The sequence below is a fragment of the Poecilia mexicana genome, unplaced genomic scaffold (assembly GCF_051168715.1).
Source record: "Poecilia mexicana isolate PSO_F unplaced genomic scaffold, ASM5116871v1 scaffold_8, whole genome shotgun sequence".
Taxonomy (NCBI): domain Eukaryota; kingdom Metazoa; phylum Chordata; class Actinopteri; order Cyprinodontiformes; family Poeciliidae; genus Poecilia; species Poecilia mexicana.
The window spans coordinates 22,256,755-22,280,272 of NW_028263377.1; the positions used below are offsets into that span (position 1 = coordinate 22,256,755).

The 23,518-nt window shown below is 37.4% G+C and overlaps 1 protein-coding gene and 1 pseudogene across 2 annotated transcripts; both read right to left on the minus strand.

The window, feature by feature from the left end:
* Positions 1 to 5,450: 5,450 nt before the first annotated feature.
* LOC106907507 (alpha-2,8-sialyltransferase 8F-like) lies at positions 5,451 to 11,212 on the minus strand. Its single transcript, XM_088007895.1, has 5 exons — positions 11,207 to 11,212; positions 6,714 to 6,875; positions 6,231 to 6,343; positions 6,062 to 6,154; positions 5,451 to 5,981 (listed from the first exon to the last, which is right to left on the minus strand). The coding sequence occupies exons 1-5, from the start codon at positions 11,210 to 11,212 to the stop codon at positions 5,507 to 5,509; spliced, it is 849 nt and encodes a 282-aa protein (XP_087864021.1). The 3' UTR covers positions 5,451 to 5,506.
* A 1,211-nt stretch (positions 11,213 to 12,423) lies between these two features.
* LOC106907508 (alpha-N-acetylneuraminide alpha-2,8-sialyltransferase-like) lies at positions 12,424 to 23,170 on the minus strand (annotated as a pseudogene). Its single transcript, XR_015763907.1, has 10 exons — positions 23,043 to 23,170; positions 21,098 to 22,465; positions 19,122 to 19,199; positions 18,952 to 19,023; positions 18,661 to 18,708; positions 18,455 to 18,529; positions 17,988 to 18,132; positions 14,053 to 14,165; positions 13,876 to 13,968; positions 12,424 to 13,796 (listed from the first exon to the last, which is right to left on the minus strand). The product of XR_015763907.1 is annotated as an alpha-N-acetylneuraminide alpha-2,8-sialyltransferase-like (transcript).
* Positions 23,171 to 23,518: the final 348 nt, after the last annotated feature.

Consider the following 23,518-nt stretch of genomic DNA (forward strand, 5'->3'; position numbering starts at 1 on the left):
TATATTCCAATATGATCAGATAAATAAAGCAATATTTTCTTATGGCTCTGTCAGTAATCTTTAATTTTCAACAGACACAACTGAAATATTTTTAAAATATAATTGGATTGAAATACAATAAAATAAAGTGCAAAAATCTATTAATCCACATATGTCAGAGTCAAGGCATTTAGATGTGTTGCCGTCGACACATCTAAATTTGCAGTACCGTAATTCCGCCACACGTAGCGCTAAGTGGAAAAATTCCAACGGTTTCTGAAAGGGGAGACGTTGCACTTTCCAGCAAGTATCGGGTTAATACGGTAACTTCGCAGCTGCAGCTGCAGAGAGTGTAATTAATCCGGGGGGCACTCGTTTAATAGACGGTATATTTCGGCAATAACTTGGTGGATATTGAAAGTTCCGGTTGTTATGGATACATGGGTAAGTACATCATCTCACAGAACATTTAAAGAACTACTTACAGTTCAAATAAGGAAGATATTTTTTTTTCAGACGGGGTGCCGGCTTGCTGCGGTCTGCGGGCCGGTTCTAATAATAAATCAAGATCATCCCAGGGGCCGTAAAAAACCTTCTCGCGGGCCGGATGTGGCCCGCGGGCCTTGACTCTGACATATGTGATTTAGAGTAAATAATATCACTAATTAAAGAGCTACTATTGACTGGGTGATGTGAGTTCAAATTTATTTAAGATCTTTTTTTAATATAAAGCATTTTGTCATTTTATGTGTTGCCAATCCAAGCAATACTACATTCACACCAAAATGTCTATATATATATATATATATATATATATATATATATATATATATATATATATATATATATATATATATATATATATATATATATATATATATATATATAGCAAACACCAACTCCTTGTAGACCACACAGTCACCCGAGACTGCAAAACCCGACACACCAACCTGTGCACCTCTGGTAGAGGACCCGAGCTCAGAGGATGAAAGAGACCACCCACGGAGGGTGAGAGGGGAATTTTATATATATATTTATATATAAATTATATAAAAAATTCCCTTCTCACCCTCCGCGGGTGGTCTCTCTTTCATCCTCTACCAGAGGCCTGGGAGCTTGAGGGTTCTGCGCAGTATCTTGGCTGTGCCTAGAACTGCACATTTCTGGACTGAGATGTCTGATGTTGTTCCTGGGATCTGTTTGAGCCACTGCTCCAGTTTGGGGGTGACTGCCCCGAGGGCCCCGATGACCACAGGCACCACTGTGGTGTTCACCTTCCAGGCCTTCTCCAGTTCCTCTCTGAGGCCCTGGTATTTCTCCAGTTTCTCATGCTCCTTTTTCCTGATGTTGTGGTCACTTGGTATTGCTACATCCACCACAACGGCTTTCCTCTGTTCTTTATCCACCACCACAATGTCCGGTTGGTTCGCCATTACCATCTTGTCTGTCTGGATCTGGAAGTCCCACAGGATCTTAGCTCGGTCATTCTCCACCACCTTTGGGGGTGTTCCCCACTTTGATCTCGGGGCTTCCAGTCCATATTCTGCACAGATGTTCCTGTACACTATGCCCGCCACTTGGTTATGTCGTTCCATGTACGCTTTCCCTGCCAGCATCTTGCACCCTGCTGTTATGTGCTGGACTGTCTCAGAGGCCTCCTTGCACAACCTACACCTTGGGTCTTGTCTGGTGTGGTAGATCTGAACCTCTATTGCTCTGGTGTTCAGGGCCTGTTCCTGGGCGGCCAGGATGAGGGCCTCTGTGCTGTCCTTGAGTCCAGCTTTCTCCAGCCATTGGTAGGATTTCCTGATATCAGCCACTTCAGTTATTTGTCGGTGGTACATCCCATGTAGGGGCTTGTCCTCCCATGATGGTTCCTCCAGCATCTCGTCCTCTGTTCCCCATTGTCTGAGACATTCGCTGAGGGTGCTGGATTTGGGGTGGAACCCTCCATGCATGGTTAGTAGCTTCCGAGTCTTAACATCCATTGGCAAATTATTCCGGCAGGGTATCTCATTACTGGTAAGGCATAGCTTTTGCCATTGAGCTGGCTTCTCAGGACTTGCCTTATTTGTTGGAGGTATTTGGCTGTGGCTCCTTTCCTTGTGACCTCATCGAGGTTGCCATTTGCTTGTGGTATTCCCAGGTACTTGTAGCTGTGCTCTGTCTGCTATTGTTCCTTCTGGGAGTGAGACCCCTTCTGTGCGGACGACCTTCCTTCTCTTTGTAACCATCCGGCCACACTTCTCTAGTCCGAATGACATTGATGTTGTACATCTCTAAGCATTCAATGATTGAGTGGCTTTCTTGTAATCAATCCAAGCACAGGTTGGCTTGGAGCCTTTGTTTGGCAGTTTCGAGTGCTTCAGGTATGGGCATCTGGCTGTACTTCTTAGGTACTGATCTTTTCATTGCACCCCTTTGGAGCTCTGACAGTTGGCTCACTTCCCTCCTTGTTATCTTGATCTTTTCCATGGTTGCTCTTATAGCCAAGCATCTCAAGGATCACTGATGCTGAGTTGTATATCAGTTCATTAGTTTCAGTTATGGTGTTGGTAGGGATCGTTCTCAATGCTGCATTCACATCTTCAAGTAGACTTTCTGATGGTGCTTCACTCAGCCACTGTAGTTGGCATCGGGGTTGTCTGGTGTTCATGCGGGCCATGATTCTCTCTCTCAGGTCAGCTGCTGCCTCGTTCAACTTTGATGGTTCGTTCATTAATCGATGAATATCGATTGAACTAAACCAGATAACCTTCAAGCTAATTTGAACAAAGAACAAATTGTTTTAGTAATATTGCATAAATGCAGAGCTGCATGAAGAGTACGAGTCACTGACTTTTAAAGCAATTTCCAAACTATAATAACAAAAAACTTTCATAGAAAACAATAAAAAAAACTGGTTGTCCAAAAGATATAAAGCACTGGAAGACATTTTAGTTCAGTTTATTTATGTAGCGTCAATGTACAGCAACTAAAAAATGTCAGTGGAGATATTTATAATATTTCAAAGACAAGAGAACATAGGTCCTTCTGCAAAACACTGTTAGATGTATTTATTTGTGCTTGGAAAGTCATTTTCATTGTTTTTTTTTTAACTCATTTGACTCATACAAACAAAAACAACTAAATAATAGATTATTTCAGGAAAGAAATAGTTATGCTATTTTATTCCAGATGCCCAACTTTCTCTTATAGCCGATACCATAATCTGAGTTTTCTTGACATGTTTGAATTGGAAAATGTGTTTCCTCAAGGATTCAGAAATACGATATTGTTTGAGAATAAATTTCTAACCGCACAGCAGGTGTGAAATAGGAACAACCTTGCCCACTTGAAAGAAAACACAGTTTTCAGTCTTAGTCACATCGAAGTGAAGAGTGTGCAACAGTAGACAGGAATTAAGAACAGGCCAAAATGCCGTTTAAAAACAGGAGATGACAAATTTTATCTCCAACAATTGATTGAAAAGCATCAGACAATGACTTCTAAATTAAATAACACAACTTGAAATTGTCCTCAAAGTTAATTATTACAAATCTATATGACTTTCTATTTGTGTTCCTGTTAATGCACTGCATTGCTCAGTTATCTGAGTTTTACAATCTTTACAGCCTATCTTGTCTGCTCATCTTTTTATTGTTCATACTTAACTACGTTGTAAAAATAAGATTACGGGAAGGCCCCCTTTCTAGATAAACTGGAATCGGAAATGCTATAGAGTTGTGTAAAAAATTTGAGTATGGCTAATCTCGCATGTATTTTGTAATCTAAAATTTACTATTGTCTTGTATATTTCCCAACAGTAAATATATATTTTTGAGCATGCTATAACAAAAAGCCCCACCTTCAGTAAAGCCACTGAATTACACTGAACTGAAGTATCAGTCGTTAAGACATGTTGAAGAAAAAACAGAAGCAACTCTAGGCCACTTTTAAGGGTGCTTACACACTCATAAACTTGAACTCAGACCTCTAATAAAAAGAAAAAAATCATGTTTTTATTAGTTTGCCAACTTTAAAAGCATACATTCTCCACAGTTAATTTGAAAGATGCATTAGAGACAGATCCAAAAATCAAGAGTCAGATTATTTGTATGAAATTGGTCAATTACTGCAGCTACTACAATCATGCTTTTATTTTAGAACCATGCTGCATTTATTTCTTTTTATATAGTGGTACTATATCACTATCTTGAATTAAAAGCGTCTTTCTTATCAAGAACATATCAGCCTCTGACACTTTAAGACACGTGTCGAACTCAAGGCCCACCATAACTTTTCATAGCCACAAAAACAGAATCATCAAGATAACAGTTGTCAGCTTAAGTTGTTAAATAAAATGTGTTTTTATTGATATGTTGTTAAATCACATTTGATGGCAACATCACAGCACATCTGATGAGTACTCACTGAATGCAAATAAAGTTGTAATATTTTAACTTTTTTTAAAATGTAGTTTTGTCAAAAAATTCTGCCACAACCGACCGTTTGAGGATATTTCAATTCTTGATGTGGCCCAAAATAAAAATGAGTTTGACACACTTGGTGTAACGAAACCAGAAAAAAGACAAAATCTCAACTGCTAAAATCTCACAGCCCTCCATTTTTGTTTTGTGTAGAAGCAAGTTTCGCTCATGTCTTCTTCTGAGGGTTTTGTGTCGCTCCCGTTAGTGGTTTTCTTGGAGCAGCGCCACCAACAGGCGACTGGAGGGAACACGTTTTTCAAAGAGTTTGCTGAAAACTCCCCTAAATGTCCGCAGATCATTTTATTTCCCTGATCCGTCCCCACATTGACATTTTAAAGGTGATCAACCGATCATTTACAACAAAATACTACCCCAAAACTTTACATACGTAAAAGCCATCCATATATTTAACTATAAGGTGTTATTTGGATTAGCTCAATGCGAAAGCTACACCGGAAAACATCTGAAGGTGGTTTAACTTGAAATGCTGCCTTGAAAATGCAGTTTAAGTCAACAAAAAATATTCTAGTTTTAACTCAGAAATTTAAGTTCATGAAGTTAATTTAACAACAAGATAATAAAATAATTATTTCACAATATGCAAGGAAAACTGCCCTCACTTAGTTAAAGTTAAAATAAATACTTATTTTACTTTAGAATAATTTAAATTCTTGTTTCAAATTGCATAAATACAATTTTTGAAACATCACAATGAATTCTGCTCAAAAACATTTAGTGTGAACTGGACATAATCCTCAAGTTTTGCAAACTGTCACTTGCATTAAAATAAACATTTGCCTTAATGACACACAAGAGTCAGATAAATGTAACTCACTTCCATGCCGCTAAGCATTCTGGGAAATAGTTCCCACTTCTGTCTTTTTCTTCTTTCAGTTTTTTTTAAGTGTTAACATAAAAACTCTAGTTTATAACTCACACACTTAAAACCTAAAACTCGCTAAATATATTCAATTTACAGAGAAGAAGATAACAGACACAACTCAATGTGGCTCAAATGTCTCACAGTGTACTGAGAATGTCTTTGCCAAATCTAACTACTATTCATCTGGTCCACACTCCCCAAGGTGCAGCTTCAGCACACCTTGGTTGTGCAACTGCAACAACAACTTGAACTCATCAGACATGGCGTGGAAACCTTTCTTCAGTTTTCCGTCATCATAATAATGGTGAGTCAGGTACTGGAAGCTTTGTGGGTGAACACCGAAAGGCCAGAATCCATACAGATCCACGTTGTCACACAGCTCCAGCGCCAGGCTTGTCATCATAATGCCAGTGGTGAGACGTCTTGCCTTCAATCCTAGAGAGCCCCAAAAAAGAGCAAGACTTTGAAGGTACTTTGGGTTGATGAAGACAGGCTGCATGGGGATCCTAAAGTCATCGATGGTGTAGGACGCCCGTAGAGACGTAGCTGTGTTAATACGATAGGAGAAGGCAGGAAGCAGCAGCATGGCTTTGCCATATTGGCACAGACTCTCTGCAAACATACGTCTGTGTTCTAAAAGAGAGCCATACCTGCAATAGTAGGACATCTGTGAGAAAAATAGCTTGAGGAAATATTGCCTAAGGGTAAGAAAGATTGATTTGCTTTTTACTTTTGCGTGAATATACTTGGGTTTGCAGTCACAACATCTGTTTTCATGCCAACATCGTTCTCATATCCGTTTGACAAAGGAGGCAAGTTACACCTAAAACAGCAGAATAAACAGTTTCTGTCACAATAATTTAAATTTATTGCTTTTCTGTCGTTGAAAAGATTCTCACCTGATAACAAACTGAGCTGAATCGATCGTTTTTCCACAGCTGCTGTTTGTCAGAATCCCACCGTTTCCAACAACAGCACACGTCTTCTTTCTTTTATTTGAGAAAGGATGCCCCTGCAGTTATTAATCCAACAATAAAATAAAAGCAAACCGTTTGTAAGTTTCCCCTTCTCAGAAAGAAGGGTGAGATTAAGAGTCCTGATGTGTGCTCTTGAATTATGGCAGAAAAATCCCTCCATAGCATTTGTTTTCTTTAGAATATTTTAGATAAACTTTAAAGTGAATAGTGGAATTTTCTGCAAATAACTGGGAGTTAAGTTTCACAGAAAATGTGTGAAAATGCGAATCCACAAATACTGAATTAGGAACAAAAATCATATTGAACATAAAAAAAACCCTGAAAATCTGTTAAAAAACCTGATAAAGAAGAATACTGCAAAAGAAAGGATTATCTGTTGCTACTTTAATGTTTTAATTGACTTACTTGAAAAAAATGTTTAAAATGCTCTGCTTTAACTTCGAGGAATCTCGTTCTTTCCCCATCATAAGGAAGTCTGGATCCAAGGGGAGTGTTTGTCTGCGTTATGATGACATTATCAAAACCGTTGCACTTGAGGCTCAACCGAGTCCTGGGAAAACAAACAGCCTATTGTTTGTGTTCAGTAACTGAAGATTTGTTGCAGTAAAAAAAAGAAAAAATCTTAAATCTCATAAAAAAAAAAATATATATATATATATATATATATATATATATATATATATATATATATATATATATATAACAAAAAAAAACTTCAGGTTGTAAAAGCTACAGTATGTAACTTTAATGAAAAAATATTTTCTTACATATTAATTGAAACTGTCACTATATAACCTGGAGGAGATTGATTTATTTTTTCTTACCGATTATCTGTCTCACAACATATTGTCACGACATGGTGACAGTTTCAACAAATACAGAAAACAAATTACATAAAAGTAACATATTCCAGTTTTAACAAAGCAAGTCATTCTCTCCAGATAAACCTCTGACTTCATTGACTGTAAGCAAAAACTACTCATTTTTTCCTGCTTATGAATGATTATGTGCCAAAACTTTCTCCAGCTGAACCGAAACAAAATTGAAGTTATTATCTTTGGACCTAAAGAGGAGCGATCTAGAAGCAATGTACAGCTTCAATTATTACAACTAAAAACCAGTGATCAGGCCCGAAACCTGGGAGTAGTGATGGACTCTGACCTGAACCTTTAGAGCCACATTAAGACAGTCATAAAGTCGGCCTTCTATCACCTGAAGAACATCTCCAGGATTAGAGGACTAATGTCTCAGCACGATCTAGAGAAACTCATCCATGAGTTTATCTTCAGTCGCATTGATTACTGCAACAGCGTCTTCACAGGACTGTCCAATAAATCAATCAAACAGCTGAAGCTGATCCAGAACACTGCTGCTCACGTTCTCACTAAAACCAGGAAGATAGAGCACATAACACCAGTTTTAAAGTCCCTACACTGGCTCCCTGTAGCTCAGAGGATAGACTTTAAAATACTGTTGTTAGTTTATAAATCACTGAACGGTTTAGCACCACCATACATTAAAGATCTGTTATTGCTGTACCAACCGTCTAGACCCCTCAAATCTTCTGGTTCTGGTCTGCTCTGCATCCCCAGAACCAGAACCAAACGAGGAGAAGCAGCATTCAGTTTCTATGCATCACAAATTTGAAACAAACTTCTATAAAACTGTAAAACAGCTGAAACACTGGGTGCCTTTAAATCTCATCTTAAAATCCACCTGTTAAGAGTTGCTTATGGCTAAATTAGGGTTAGAGTGCGGGTTTTAATGTTTCTATCTTTATTTTTCATTTATTTATTCATTAATTTTTTTTTACTGTTTATTCAATGTTACATGGCCCTGTGTTTCTGTTATTAATGTTGTAAAGCACTTTGAAATGCCTTGCTGCTGAAATGTCCTATACAAATAAAATTTGATTGATTGATTGATTGATTGATTGATTGATTGATTGATTGATTGATTGATTGATTGATTGATTGATTGATTGATTGATTGATTGATTGATTGATTGATTGATTGATGCGGGCAACTTGTTGAAATGGGTTTCACCAGATAAATGGGACTGTATCAAAGGTTCTCATTTATCTTCATTTGTTTTGTTCTACAAATAAGAGGTTGTTCAGTATGTGCTGATATGCTGCCAGCACATACTGAACAACCTGCAAGGAAATTATTTATGGGATTTTAAGGTTGTGACAGTTTGTGGTGTTGACTTTATTACTTAAATTACTATATTCATTTGTTCCCTCATTCTTCACTTATGTGTAACAAACATCTGGTTTTGTAAATTTGTCTTGACTTCTTCTCTGCCTTTCACCTTTCTCTTTCACTTCATAGATTTTGTATTTTGATCTGTGAGTTGTTTTTCCTTCTGGATCTTGAATTACATGTTTTAATATTCTTTTGGAATAAAAATTACATTCAATTTCAATCCTGAGAGTTTCTCACATACCAAATTACCTCTGGTTGTTTCAATCTGTTCCTTCAAGCTTGCCTTTGAATCAAGGTGTGTCTACCTCTATTACTTCTTTATTTCAACATTGTCGTAGAAATTCTTTGTTTTTAATGGAATATATCATAAACATAAAGAAGGTTTCATTAGGATATCATTACCTGAATTCAAAATGATTATCTTCATTTTTCTTCCAAACTTGAGTGTAACTCTCCAACAATTGATTTATTTTCTCCCTGTGGAACATCAACACATGCAGATTGATCAGACTTGTGAATCCACTTGATAATGCAGACACAAGCACCAAAGAGCCGTAAAAGAAAAACATGACCCTGCTCACTCTTACACGCAGTCTTTACAGGAATCAGAGGAAGCAGCATCATCTTTGTTTTGAGGATTTTGTTGAAGTTCATTTCTGTCTCGGAAAAAAGTGGAAACCACTTAATGAATGACATCTTAATTTGCAAGACTCAATCTCTGATCATTTGTTGGTTGTTAGTTGTTTACTGAAGTACATCACTTATTTCTGGGAACATAATGGAAAGAAATGATAACATATTTTTCTAAAATGTTATGATAAGGAGATAGTGGACATTAAGGGGAAAGATAATAGCTGTTTTAGCATAGTGATCTTAGAGGATTTATATCTGCACTCTGAGCTGTTAGCTGTGTGGCTAGCATATCTGCAGACCCCACACATCCTGGATACATCGCTTAGACTTCTACCGTCAGTAGATTTTGTATTTATTTCAATAAAAATATATTTTATCTTAAATATTTCTGTTCTAAATGTCTTCATTGAGAGGAATGGAAAACCAAGGCGAGTGGCCAAGGCTGATTCTGAAAACCGGGAAAAAGTCTTGACCTCCTGACTTGAAGTCCTGTCCTTTACATAAAACCATAAACATAAATCTTGTCCAGTCTCTTTACATTAATCTGCCACAATTACAATTTACAATACTGGCTAAAGTTTTGTCATCAACACTGACTTTACTTTACTAGCATAAGAACCCCATAATAAAACTCTAATCCTCTTCTGGGCACTCCTTGTATAAAAGTCTTGTTGCACCACTGCAAAAACTGAAAAGCTTGTCGGAGATTTGATCAATCCACACTAAGGACAGAGAAAACGTTTTGAAACATTTTCTAAAAAGAAAAGAAAATGTAAATCTATTAATGCAAATTTTCTTACCGTAACGTTTGATTCTCTTTTCTCCAGGACGCAGAGCAAAGCTCTGGTATGTGTTTTTTCTCCCTGCCACACAAAGTAAACAACATAATTTTGACCCTAACTGTAAAATGAACAAACAAAGATGTCATAAAACTAAATCCTTTAACACTTTGTTCCAACCTGCATTCTTTACATGAGTGGGTGTTATTAAGTTGAGGAACTTGTGGTCGAAGTTTTACACTGCAGTAACGCCAGCTGTAAATAAAAATGTAAAATAATAAAATTTAGAAAACATAAGAAAAAAACAACAACAAAAAAAAAAAACATCACAATCTGTACAGTTTCATCACTGAAAATGTATTATTTTCAAATGCTGAGAACAATATGACAGCAGGTTTCACCTACCCATTCTGGCTTCAACTTCTATCTTTTGTACTGAGTTGTGTTGGTTTCTGTTTCACTTATAATCCTCTATATGTCTCTCTAGAATAAATACCTAATAAGTTTGTGGTTTTAATACAAAAAGGAAAAAGTCCAGGGAGTGTTCACCCTTTGATTTTTCTATGAGGCAAAAGTGTGACACCTTTTAATTTTTTATATCTACAATAATTCATTGATTCCTTCTTTGCTAACATCAAAATGTGTTTGTTTTATTAACATATTAAACATGTAGTTTATGTGCAGGTAAAAACAAAAAAACATTTACAATAAACTATAAAAATATTTTTTGCATTTGAATTTTAAAAGGAAAATGTTAACTTTGTTTTGGTCTGCGTGAGGGAAAAAAAAGAAACAACCTTTGCTGTTGGTGCCAGTAAGAGTAGAAGAAGCTTTGTAAGATGTTTTTATAAGTTAGTTTTTTATCTTTACTTTTTACTGTGAAAGAGCTGCAGGTTGTAGCATTTCCATCCAGTTTTACTCTCTTTCATTGACAACAGAAAAAAAAAGCTTAAGTCAAATAATAAGTGTCAAGTGCTTTTGCAGACCCTGCAGGAAAATTATGTTTTTGCTAACACTGATTTCATGCTTTTTTTTAATTATTATTTTAGTTTAACAGAAAACATATCTAAAAAAAAAAGAACAATTACTTCAATAAAACAACATCGTGCCGCTCTTCTCTAGTAAACTTTGGTCTCCATATCACCAAACAAACTCAGACACTTTTAAATCTTGTTTGCATCATTCGAGCAGAACTTACTTGTTGTTGAACGTATACCAGAGGAAAATGGTCGTCAGGCTCCCCAAAATGAGAAGATTCAAATATAGTAGGAGCTGTACCTTCATCTTTTCCTCCTCAGGCTCACCTCACTTATCAGGTTTTGCTGTTTTTCTGTTTACAACCTTCAGTCGTTATCCACTGTTGTTAATTCCTGCAATTTGAGCAGGATTGCTCTCTGAACCCACTTACGTCTCTCCCTCCTACATGTTAAACATTGCTTTTACCGCTTCAAGCAATAAAACTGTTGCCACTCCCAATAAACCATTTTTTGTAGCTGTTCTACCAGCTTTTTAAAAGCTTTTTCAAGAATATAATTGATTTTATTTTGGTGTCTTTTCTGTATTTGTTGAGACTTTTTGTATTAATTCACTAAATTTGGTAATATGACATTCCATTTCATTTCTTGTAACTTAATTTGTGGTAACTGATAATAGCTATAAATTAATGATAGAAATAATAATAGAAATAAATTAATGTGGTTATCATTACAAACATTAGTTTGGTTTCCCTTTCAAAAACAGTTTGTAAGTCTCCAACATAAGATCATTATACCAAAACCTCCACTTTATCAAAAAACATCTTAATTAGTAATTATTAAGTCACAGAAGTTGATTTTTTTTCCTCCTGCTTTTTAAACTTTTTGTGACAAAGTTCAATACTCTGTGCTTAACACTTTGCTCATTCATGTGGCTTTTTACAACCCAACTTCACTAGTCATCATGTTGCTTGTTCACCACAGCATGGTAAAAAGAAAAAAATACATTTAGAAAATTAAAACAAGGTTTGAAAAAAGGAAGTATTTGTCAAAAATATGTATGTATACATTTGGCCTACTCCGAGCAGCAACAACTGCAATCAAGTATATTTACAATATGTTGTAATGGATTTTGTTTACTTTTTCACTTGTGTTGTCTAATATTTAAATTGGTTTAATGTTCTGAAACAATGAGATGTGACACTTTGTCACACCACTTACTGAAGTTATTAGAAATTAATTATAACGAATATGTTTTCAGCAACGTGACGGCTTTAGGTTCTCTATAAGCTCGGCAGATATTATTTTCTCCCCTCTCGGTGGCAGTGTAGCACTTTTCCCTATGCTGTGTTGAAACGTGAACTCCAGTCAATAATTTCCCTCGTAACAGTGGCCTTCAATCTGTTAAACTGGCCTTTGCATAAAAAAAAAAGATGAACTCAGATTGTATCCTTTACCAGAAAAAATAGTTTTACTTACCAAGAGATATTTATTGAACAAAACACAGAATGAACAACCAGCTGTTTCACCAATAGTGAAGTCAAGTTTATTTGTATTGCACATTTCAGCAAAACGACTGAAAACTCAAAGTGCTTTACATTATAAAAACAAAAAACAGCAACTGATTATATTGAGAACAGCAAACATTACATGTCAAAAATCCTCAAAATCAAGAATAATCATTACCAAACATTCAATTAAGACTAGTATTAATTAATTTTCCAATTAGCATTAATCAAAGGTAATCTAAACTGGTGGGTTTTTAGCTTTGATTTAAAGGATCTCAAGTGTTTTCAGCTGATGGATGTTGTAAAAATAGAAAGAAAAAAAAAAGATGCACGCTTTGTCAGTTTTAGGTGTGAAACAAATAAATGATCTAGCTTTCCCACTTTCTAAAATTACTTAAAGCTAACCTCAAATGTACAAAATCACTCACCATTTCATAGAATCAAGTCTTTAAATAAATAAATACATTTAAGAAGAAACTAAAAAAAAATATTACACCCCAAAAAGCTTGGACAACTATGAAATATCTAAGCCCCTATAATTTGGAGATGCAGAACTTTATTTTTACCATGACTGAAATTTGCAGTCACGCACCTTCCACAGGTTTCTGTCTTGTTGCTTTTCCTGTTTTACCTGGTACACTTAATTCACTGTTTTTGCTGGTGTGTTAAGCTGTCACATTCAAGGACATGCACTGGTGCATACAATAAATTTTTTATAAGAGGCAACGTCTCTCATAATATGTTTATTTGCAGACTTTGATAGTTTGATAAACTTAAGTTCTGCTTTGAAGTGATCAGAACTTTAACCCTACTAATATATACTTGTTAATGATTTGTTATGTGAACAGACTTACAGTCAAGTCATTTATAAAGCTGTCAAATATCCTTCAATGTTGTTTGCTTTAAAGCATCATGAGAGTTGTCTTAATCCTCTGATCCACATTCCCGTAAATGTAGTTTCAGCACACCTTGATTGTGCAACTGCAACAAAAAATTGAACTCAACTGACATGAGGTGTACGGGCTTTTTAGCTTTTATATTGTCATAATAATGGTGAGTCAGGTCTTTGAAGCTGTGTGGGTGAAAATCAAAAGGCCAGAATCCATACAGATCCACGTTGTCACACAGCTCCAGCGCCAGACTGACCATCATGGCTCCCGTGGTGAGACTCCGTAAGAGCTCCAAAAATCAGCCACACTCCGAAGATAGTTTGGGTTCATGAAAAGAGACCGGATGGGCAATTCAAAGTCCTCAATTGCGCTGATAACCCGGTAAGACAGTGCTGTGTTTTTAGCAAAGGAGAATGCAGGAAGCAGCAGCGTAGCATTGCCATATTGGCATAGACTCTCCACAAACCTGCGTCGATGTCCTAAAAGTGAGCTATACCTGCAATTATAAAACAATGGTGAGTTGCAAAGTTTGAAAAATATAACCTTTTGTGATAAAGTTTAAATTGTTTGCTCACCTAAAAGTTAAAATGCTTGGGTTTGCAGTCACAATGTCTGTTTTCTTCCCAACATGTTCCTCATATCCGTTTAGCAAAGGAGCCAGGTTACACCTGATGAAGTGACATAACCAGTTTGGTTTGATTTGGTTGTATTTTATTCTCAAAGATATGTTCTACACCTGACGATGTTCTTACCTGATCACAAATTCAGCTGAGTCAATCTCATTTCCACACTTGCTGTTTGCCAGGATTCCTCCATTCCCAACAACAGCACATGAATGCAAAGTTTTATTCAAGATCTGATGCGTCTGCGGGAAATTCATGAGCACTTTACTTTGAGTTCATCCTAGAGCATTCACCTTTGCTTTTGGGGTATTGGTTGGGTTGTCCATAACAAACACTCGAAGTTTAGGTTTTTGTTATTGTATCGCCAGACCTACAGTTAATCCTAAATTCAATCCTAAATTTTCGTCAGCAGCAACTCTACTGCGCATGTCGCCTTCGGAACACAGGCAAAAATACATTATTCTAACTACAATATGGCTAATAAAACCGTTGTTTTTTAAATTAAAAAAAAAAAAAACCTACATTTTAAGAAAACCCTTCTCCACTGCTTATTGTTCGCCATATGTTAGCTGATGATCTTACCGTGAATAAATTGCTTTAATATTGATAGTAATACCCGACGTTTGGGCCATTTTCTCTCGTCATTTATCGGCTCACCTGCATTAAATGGTCAAGACGCATCTCATTCTCTAATGTCAATTTGGTAGAATAACTTATTTTATCACGCTGTGTTAAACAGTCGTAGTCCACTGACATGCTAGCTAATGTTAAAACAGCAAACTAAATGCGGGTAACCATGGAAACCAGTGAGCGGCTCTTTCTACAGTCAAGCTGCGCGCGCATCCGTTGTGTTTACAAACAAAACAATCCCTATATATATATATATATATATATATATATATATATATATATATATATATATATATATATATATATATATATATATATATATATATATATATATATATATATATATATATATATATATAAGCTGACTGTATAGCTCAGTGGGTAGGACACCAGTCTACCACCCGGGAGACCGGGGTTCGAATCCAGGTTGGGGCAAGTTACAACAGTGCAATTGAGCTATGCAGTGTGGGTCCCTAGGCAAGACCCTTGGAGCTATATAGCCTACCTCATACAATGAGAGACACTGATAAGCATGACATGCCGGCTCAGACGTCGCCCGGCCAAACAAGGTCTGCGTCAGGTGCTGGGGAACCAGAGCACCTTGATGAAAAATGGGCTACTGGAACAAGACGGAAATGGGCGAGAAACGAAAACATGGATCTGTTGGAGTGCTACTACTCAAGTAACCCTAGTCAGAGGGGTTACATGCAAAGACTGAGGGTGGAATGGTTACTTCGACACCCACAGTCTACAATGACTGCCAAACAACTAGTAGCTCAGTGCTCCAACATCCGCAAACGGCAACTGCTATCACAACTTGAGATTGACGAGGTACAACACAAATGCTACGGCATAAGGGAGGAGCCCAAAGGTAAGGTCAGGGGGGAGTTAACTACTCCCCACCCCGAGACTGGGTATGCAGCCCCAGTAATGAACGAACTATCAAAGCTGAACGAGACAGCAACTGACCTGAGAGAGAGAATCGTGGCCCGAATGAACACCAGGCAACCCCGACGCCAATTACAACGGCTGAGTGAAGTACCATCAGAAAGTCTCATTGCAGATGTGAATGCAGCATTGAGAACAATAACAGAAACCAATGAGCTGATATACAACTCAGCATGAACAAGCCCCGGTAACCATCACTGTGGCAGATGTCCAAGAAAGAGTCTCGGGTATGAAAAACTGGACAGCACCAGGGCCTGACATGATCCATGCCTACTGGCTAAAGAAACTGCCCTCCATGAGCGACTGGCAGCTCAACTGAACCAGCTGCTACAGAATGGGACTCACCCTGAATGGTTAACTGAAGGGCGCACAATCCTGATCCAGAAGGATCCCTCAAAGGGTTCAGTCCCTATCGGCCAATAACCTGTCTCTCTACAACATGGAAGCTCATGTCAGGCATCATAGCGGCTAAGATAAGCGGACACATGGATAAATACATGAGCACGGCACAGAAGGGCATCGGCATAAATAGTAGAGGAGCCGAACACCAACTCCTTGTAGACCACACAGTCGCCCGAGACTGCAAAACCCGACACACCAACCTGTGCACCGCTTGGATTGATTACACTCAATGCCTCACACCTGGATCATTGAATGCTTAGAGATGTACAACATCAATAGGACTCTAAGAGCCTTCATTGCAAACTCGATGGGGCTGTGGAAAACCACCCTTGAAGCCAACTGCAAACCGCTTGCACAAGTGTCCATCAAATGTGGCATATACCAAGGAGATGCTCTGTCCCCACTGCTGTTCTGCATAGGCCTGAACCCCCTCAGCCAAATCATCAACAAGACTGGCTACGGATACCGACTTAAGAATGGGGCCACAATCAGTCACCTCCTCTACATGGATGACATCAAGCTGTACGCCAAGAGCGAGCAAGACATCGACTCACTGATCCACACCACCAGGATCTACAGCACTGACATTGGGATGTCATTCGGACTAGAGAAGTGTGGCCGGATGGTTACAAAGAGAGGGAAGGTCGTCCGCACAGAAGGGGTCTCACTCCCAGAGGGAACGATAGCAGACATAGAGCACAGCTACAAGTACCTGGGAATACCACAAGCAAATGGCAACCTCGATGAGGTCACAAGGAAAGGAGCCACAGCCAAATACCTCCAACGAATAAGGCAAGTCCTGAGAAGCCAGCTCAATGGCAAGAACAAGATCCGTGCAATAAACAGCTATGCCTTACCAGTAATCAGATACCCTGCCGGAATAATTAGCTGGCCAATGGAAGAGATGAAGGCCACGGATGTTAAGACTCGGAAGCTACTAACCATGCATGGAGGGTTCCACCCCAAATCCAGCACCCTGAGACTGTACACGAGCCGTAAGGAAGGAGGCAGAGGACTAGTGAGTGTGAGAGCCACTGTCCAGGATGAAACATCTAAGATCCATAAATACATCAAGGACAAAGCCTCAACGGACGATGTGCTCAGCGAATGTCTCAGGCAATGGGGAACAGAGGACGAGGTGCTGGAGGAACCATCATGGGAAGACAAGCCCCTACATGGGATGTACCACCGACAAATAACTGAAGTGGCTGATATCAGGAAATCCTACCAATGGCTGGAGAAAGCTGGACTCAAGGACAGCACGGAGGCCCTCATCCTGGCCGCCCAGGAACAGGCCCTAAACACCAGAGCAATAGAAGCTCAGATCTACCACACCAGACAAGACCCAAGGTGTAGGTTGTGCAAGGAGGCCTCTGAGACAGTCCAGCACATAACAGCAGGGTGCAAGATGCTGGCAGGGAAAGCGTACATGGAACGACATAACCAAGTGGCGGGCATAGTGTACAGGAACATCTGTGCAGAATATGGACTGGAAGCCCCGAGGTCAAAATGGGGGACACCCCCAAAGGTGGTGGAGAATGACCGAGCTAAGATCCTGTGGGACTTCCAGATCCAGACAGACAAGATGGTAATGTCGAACCAACCGGACATTGTGGTGGTGGATAAAGAACAGAGGAAAGCCGTTGCGGTGGATGTAGCAATACCAAGTGACCACAACATCAGGAAAAAGGAGCATGAGAAACTGGAGAAATACCAGGGCCTCAGAGAGGAACTGGAGAAGGCCTGGAAGGTGAAGACCACAGTGGTGCCTGTGGTCATCGGGGCCCTCGGGGCAGTCACCCCCAAACTGGAGCAGTGGCTCAAACAGATCCCAGGAACAACATCAGACATCTCAGTCCAGAAATGTGCAGTTCTAGGCACAGCCAAGATACTGCGCAGAACCCTCAAGCTCCCAGGCCTCTGGTAGAGGACCCGAGCTCAGAGGATGAAAGAGACCACCCACGGAGGGTGAGAGGGGAATTTTTTTTTTATATATATATATATATATATATATATATATATATATATATATATATATATATATATATATATATATATATATATATATATCAAGCACAACTTACTTTGGCAAATGTGGCAAAAGTTTCTGAGTCCACCTTGACAGAACGCCAATTGTTCCCATCAAAGTCAATCTTCGATCCCAGTGGAGTATTTTTCTGGGTTATGATGGCGTTCTCCAAACCATTGCACTTGAGGCTGAGCTCAGTCCTGGGAAACAAGATTATTTATTAGCATCCTCAGTTAGCATAAAAAATTTGCATTGTTTTAAAAGGGTTAATTAACTGCTCCTTTTTTTTCCCTCTTTTTTTTTTTGCTTAAAACCAAAACAAACAAAAACAGGTTAGCATTCAAGTCTAGAAGTAAATGCAATTGTAGTACAAGTGTGACATAGTGATATATGTCAACTAGGGAATTTATGATATACTGAGGATGGCACAGATTTAGTAGAATCATTTGTTGTTCCTCTAAAACTGAATTGCCTGCCTTCAAAGCCAAACCAATGATAAGAGGCTTTTAATCATAAATTTACCTGATTTCTAGGAGCTTTTCTTCGTCTTTAACCCAGGGTTGTGAGTAATTCTGTAGCATTTCTTTTATTTTCTCCCTGTGAACATTAACACATGCAGATGCTCAGTAATGTCTGGAATCGTGTCTAATATGACTTGATTTGTTGGGGCAAAAACAAAGATGAAGATGACAAATTAAAGAGACAAAAATGGAGCAGCTTGAACTTACCTGAAGTCTTGACAAGACTGAGAACAGTTTTGCTGACGTTTCTTCTTGCTGTGATACCAAAAAGAAGAGACATTTTAAAGAACTGTAAAATTAACATGGTAAATTACTTTACACAGCTTAAGTGTAGTCAGATGTGGTCAGATGTCCGAAGCTGAATTTTTAAGTAGTGTTGCATTTTTAGTTCTCAAAGTACTCAAAGCTCTAGAGCAATAAGCAATGGGTAACTGCTTTACAGTAATAAAATAATAATAAAAAAAAAAACTCTTAAGATCCTTGAACAGACATACTTACTTGATTTTTTTATTTTCATTTTTCCAGACTTGAGAGTCTTGAGAGCAAATTTCTATTCCTTTGCTTTTCTCCCTGAGACACAAAGTACGAGATACAATGTACAATATATTGTCAAGTTGACGTCTGATAGCATGGAACAGAAAACGGAAACAAAAACCGATTTTTCTCACTTGATTTCCTTAGAGGGACCAGTGATTTTGTTCTTTACATGGTGCTGCTGAGGTTGTGTGTTGAGAAGATTCCAGTCACTGGTAAAGAGAAAAAAACCTTCAGAAAATCTTTGCATTACATAGCTTTCTTTTACTACGTTACATCCATTTATATACAACAGCTACTAATTTTAGTAGTTAAAGTTATTGGTGCTCATCTATAGTGTTTTTTTTAATCATTATGAGGATTTCTTATGCCTTTACATAACAGTATGTCTTTGTTTCTCAGATAAGATCTACACCTAAAATAGTTGAAGCTCATTCAACATGGGTTTGCATGCCTTGACTTTAAAGACAACATTCCTGCTGAATGTATTCTACATGATAGCGATCAGTATGTCCTCATAACATTCTTCTCCCAGATACTATTTACATTTAAAGTACAGTAACTTGTGCAACAGATCAGTGCAGTTTCACTATCATTTCCTCAGCTTGTTTCCCAATGTATACATAGGCAACATTGTTTGCTTTATGGTATGTTAATCTCCTGTCATGAAAATACGCTGACAAGGGAGGCATGCTTCACTGTCTTTTGTTTTTCTTTTTGCCATCCAAAAGCTTTACAAATCCACAAAGCCTTAAAAGTCTCAAGGAGTATAGAGAATTTTCGGTATTATAATTTTGTTATTACTTTAGTTCAGATTCAGTCTATAGATCGTTGTAATTTTCTGTTTAAAGTGTTCTCTTCCTTATGTGTGTATGAACTGACCTGGAGGTCAGGAATGTCTGTTCATCTGAATGTGAACTAAAGTAATAACAAAATGATAATACCGAAAATTCTCTAACAGAGTATTTGCAAGCTGAATTGACCGCTGACTGATGGGAATGCATGCCGAAATAATCTGAACTTACCTGTGAAAAATTTTTACCAACTCTACAGAATTCAACCTGCATGTAAACTCGAAAATCGAAAAATAACATTTGCTATTAATAATCAATAAAGCAACTGGTAGAATAGATTGGCTCCATGATGTTTGTTGGTGAAGCTACATTTCACACATAAAATGACTAAATATGCAAACCTTACCTCAAATGCAGGTGTGCTAAAAAACAATAATGTAAAGTCTTTAATGGCTGACAAATAAATACACCTTCATTATTTCTAGAACCAATCATTGGAGGATTTTAAAAATATTGAAAAAGACAAATATTTTATTCAAAAGCTTTATTCAAATTCAGTGCAATGCTCACATTGGTTTTTAGTCTCTTCTTTTCAGTCTGTCTGTGTAGTCCGTAGTTCAGTTAACGCATTTTGTGTTTACTGCCTCTGAATCTGCTAGTTAGAACTTTTTTGTTTTTATCGGTTTCAATAATTAATTTCTCATAAGAACATAGAATCATAACTTGTCGTTTTGGTCGATCTGAATGTGAGGTTTCAAAGCTTTCAGGTCCCACATCTTCTGCAAACAGTACATCCCATTTTCTTCCCTAAACATGAAAAACAGCACAAGCAGCTTTTGGGAACAACCATGAAGTATCTTTCAGCTTCTGGTCTTTTGATATTCACCTATTTAATGTAATGTATAATTAGTAAAATTCCATAAAAACCCTAAAATATATTTGGCAGCAACTTTTACACTAGAAATAAATGGGTTTATCTCTACTTTATTTTACAGGAAGCACTGAATATATTTTGGGAGATATTGTTACAAATGTATATTGCTAGAAATTGCTGTGTTTCAAAGATGACTGAAAATAGTGTTTCTCCAAAACAAAAACAATTGAATGCTTTTTTTAAATGCCTGGGAATTTATTTTAATGTTTGCTTTTATTTTTCCCTTTGTGGATAAAACAAGCATATAAAAACATCTGAAAAACTGTCATCTGTGCCTCGTATCCCAACAGCAAAGTTTTAAAGTAAAACCAATTTTTACACCCAACTACAGTCAAAAACACAAAAGCATGTTTGCATTAATTAGAAAAAAAGAGAAACTTACTTGATGACAGCATAGTGGAAAAAAGTGGTGAGAAGGCTGCCCAAAAGAAGGGCAGGCAAATACTGTAGGAGTTGTCCTCTCATAATTTCACTTCCTGCGAATAACGAGTAGCACCTCTCTGACTTTCTGTTTGCTTTGTCATCGTTACCCCTTGATTACTGGGATTATAAAGATCTCTCTTTATGACTTTGTAAAATGAAATGCTTCCTGTTCTCATTTAATGTTCCCTTTCATCTCGTGATAGTTGGTACACTCTTGTCAAACTAGTTTTTTTTTTGTTGTTTTTTTTAACACCACCATTTAAACTTATTGATGCAAATAAACCCAACAAGCCTGATTTTCCAGTTTCTTAGCTTAAAGCAATGCTTCAAACAGTGTATTGTAAAGGTAAGTAAAGCAAACAAAACAACTTTGCCAGTAATCTGACAGTAAATCATCTTTACAATTAGTTGCTGACAGGAATATGGGAAGCAGGGAGACATTGTAACACAGTTAAGACAGATGTTTACATACACGAAATTATTCATCTTTGAGAACAACTTAACGATGCTGGGAAGAGCCGCATTGTTCAACTATATGCAAATATAGACATGATGGGAATGTCTCAAGAATTATGGGTTCTATGTCCCAAAGATGAATGCATTTTGGTCCAAAAAAAATCTATTTAGCTGTTATTTTAGGCAGAATAAACATAGGCCTTCAATCTATTTATCAGTGCTTCAAATAAAAAAATAAAATAAAATAGTCCAACCCAGACTTACACTTTGTCAAAGAAAATTTTTATTTACAACGGGATATTCATTGTAAACACAAAATTAGTGCCCTGCAGCTTACAGTAGGGCAGTTTGTTTCAGTATTTAGTGAGATGCATTTTTCAAGTAACTGGTACTTTATTCATTTTTGTCTTTTAGAGCTTAATATCCAACATTAAGCTGTGTCTTCACTCTGTATCTGTCAGAGTTGACACCTATTAAACACAGCAAATAACACAGGAAAGACAAGAGAGAGTTAGATTCTGAATACTCGCGAGGAGAACAGACAGAGATGTTCTTTCAGTTACAAATCTCCTACCGCTCTGAAGCACATTTGCCTGCCCCTCTCTTTTTATTGTCTTTAGGATCCCTAATCACAGAGAGCGCTGTAACTCTAAAGGGAGGGGGAAAGACACTTCATCACACAGTCACAGCGCCAAGATTATAGCTAACTAACAACACAATCTATCTCGCACTAGCTTATCTAGTTCCTGACCCAGGATCAAGCAGGACAAGTTGTGAATCTTCACGGCGATGGTTTTATAGCTATCTGAGAGGTCAAAAGCAGGGCGTTCTGTGAAGAGCTGCTGTCACTGCTCTTCTTCAGAGAGGCCCTCTGAGAAAGGAAATCAGAGTGATTAACAATACAGAAACATTTCTTAAAAGATATGACTAAAACAAATAAGAGTACATAAACTAAGAACATATAAAACAGTATAACAAATAGTTGATAATAATACAATTTACCTAACAGTATCTTATTGTATCTTATCTATATCTATATATTTTGTAAGCAGCAGGTCATCCACCTGTTTTTTTTTTGTTTTGTTTTAGATAGACTATTGATGTTTAAAGTGTAAAGGTTCATGTTCTACAATGTTTTTACCCTTACCTGCAAAAAGAATTCACACCATGTTCAGTAAACAAGCAAAAAGGTGGAGTCTAGATGTGAAACATAAAAATTATTTGGCCTTTCTCAGGTTCTAAAATGTTTTAAATCTAACCTCAAATTCAAAAAACTTCTCCAAGCAGATTCCACATAAAGGGGTGTTTAAATAAGTAAAATACAATTAATTTGGAAAAGAAAAACAAACAAAAAAACTAATCACACCTAGAAAGCCTTGGAAAAGTTGGTGAAAAAAAAGGAAATAAGTATGCTCCTACAGTTAAAAGGTTTAGTATTTTCTTCTTACCATAACTATAAAATTGGCCAGTCATGCACCCGCCTGCGGCTTCTCTTCCTGCTTTTCCTGTTGTTTCTTGCACACCTGAGTTACTGATGAGTGTTAACAAGCTGTGGTTGTTTGTTGTCATGGTTATGTTTCTTAAAGAGGCAACAGCTAAAAAAAAAACTGGTTTGTTCACATGGTTGAGTTCTCTGCCAGGAACATGTAACTCTTTTGCTTAATTATTTATCTTTTCATTGTTTGAAGAACAGATAAATCATCAAACAAATAAAAGCAACAAACATTAACCCTCAGAACAAAAGAATAAACCACAAATAATTTTTATATAAACATACTCAATAAAAGGTCATTTTTGTACCGATCCTTACAGGTACATTTGTAAAGAAACAGCGCAGGAAACAAATGAGGCATAATTTTTCAGTCGTGTTTTCATGTCTTTTATTCACTTATAGATGGCACAATTTCAAATTCAATATTCAATT

Excerpts from the sequence above, each read along its gene's own strand:
- LOC106907507 (XM_088007895.1), bottom strand. Across the intron at positions 6,344-6,713 it reads ATTTTAAACATTTTTTTCAA|GGGCATCCTTTCTCAAATAA; the intron begins GTAAGTCAATTA and ends TAATAACTGCAG. Across the intron at positions 6,155-6,230 it reads TCAGCTCAGTTTGTTATCAG|GTGTAACTTGCCTCCTTTGT; the intron begins GTGAGAATCTTT and ends CTGCTGTTTTAG.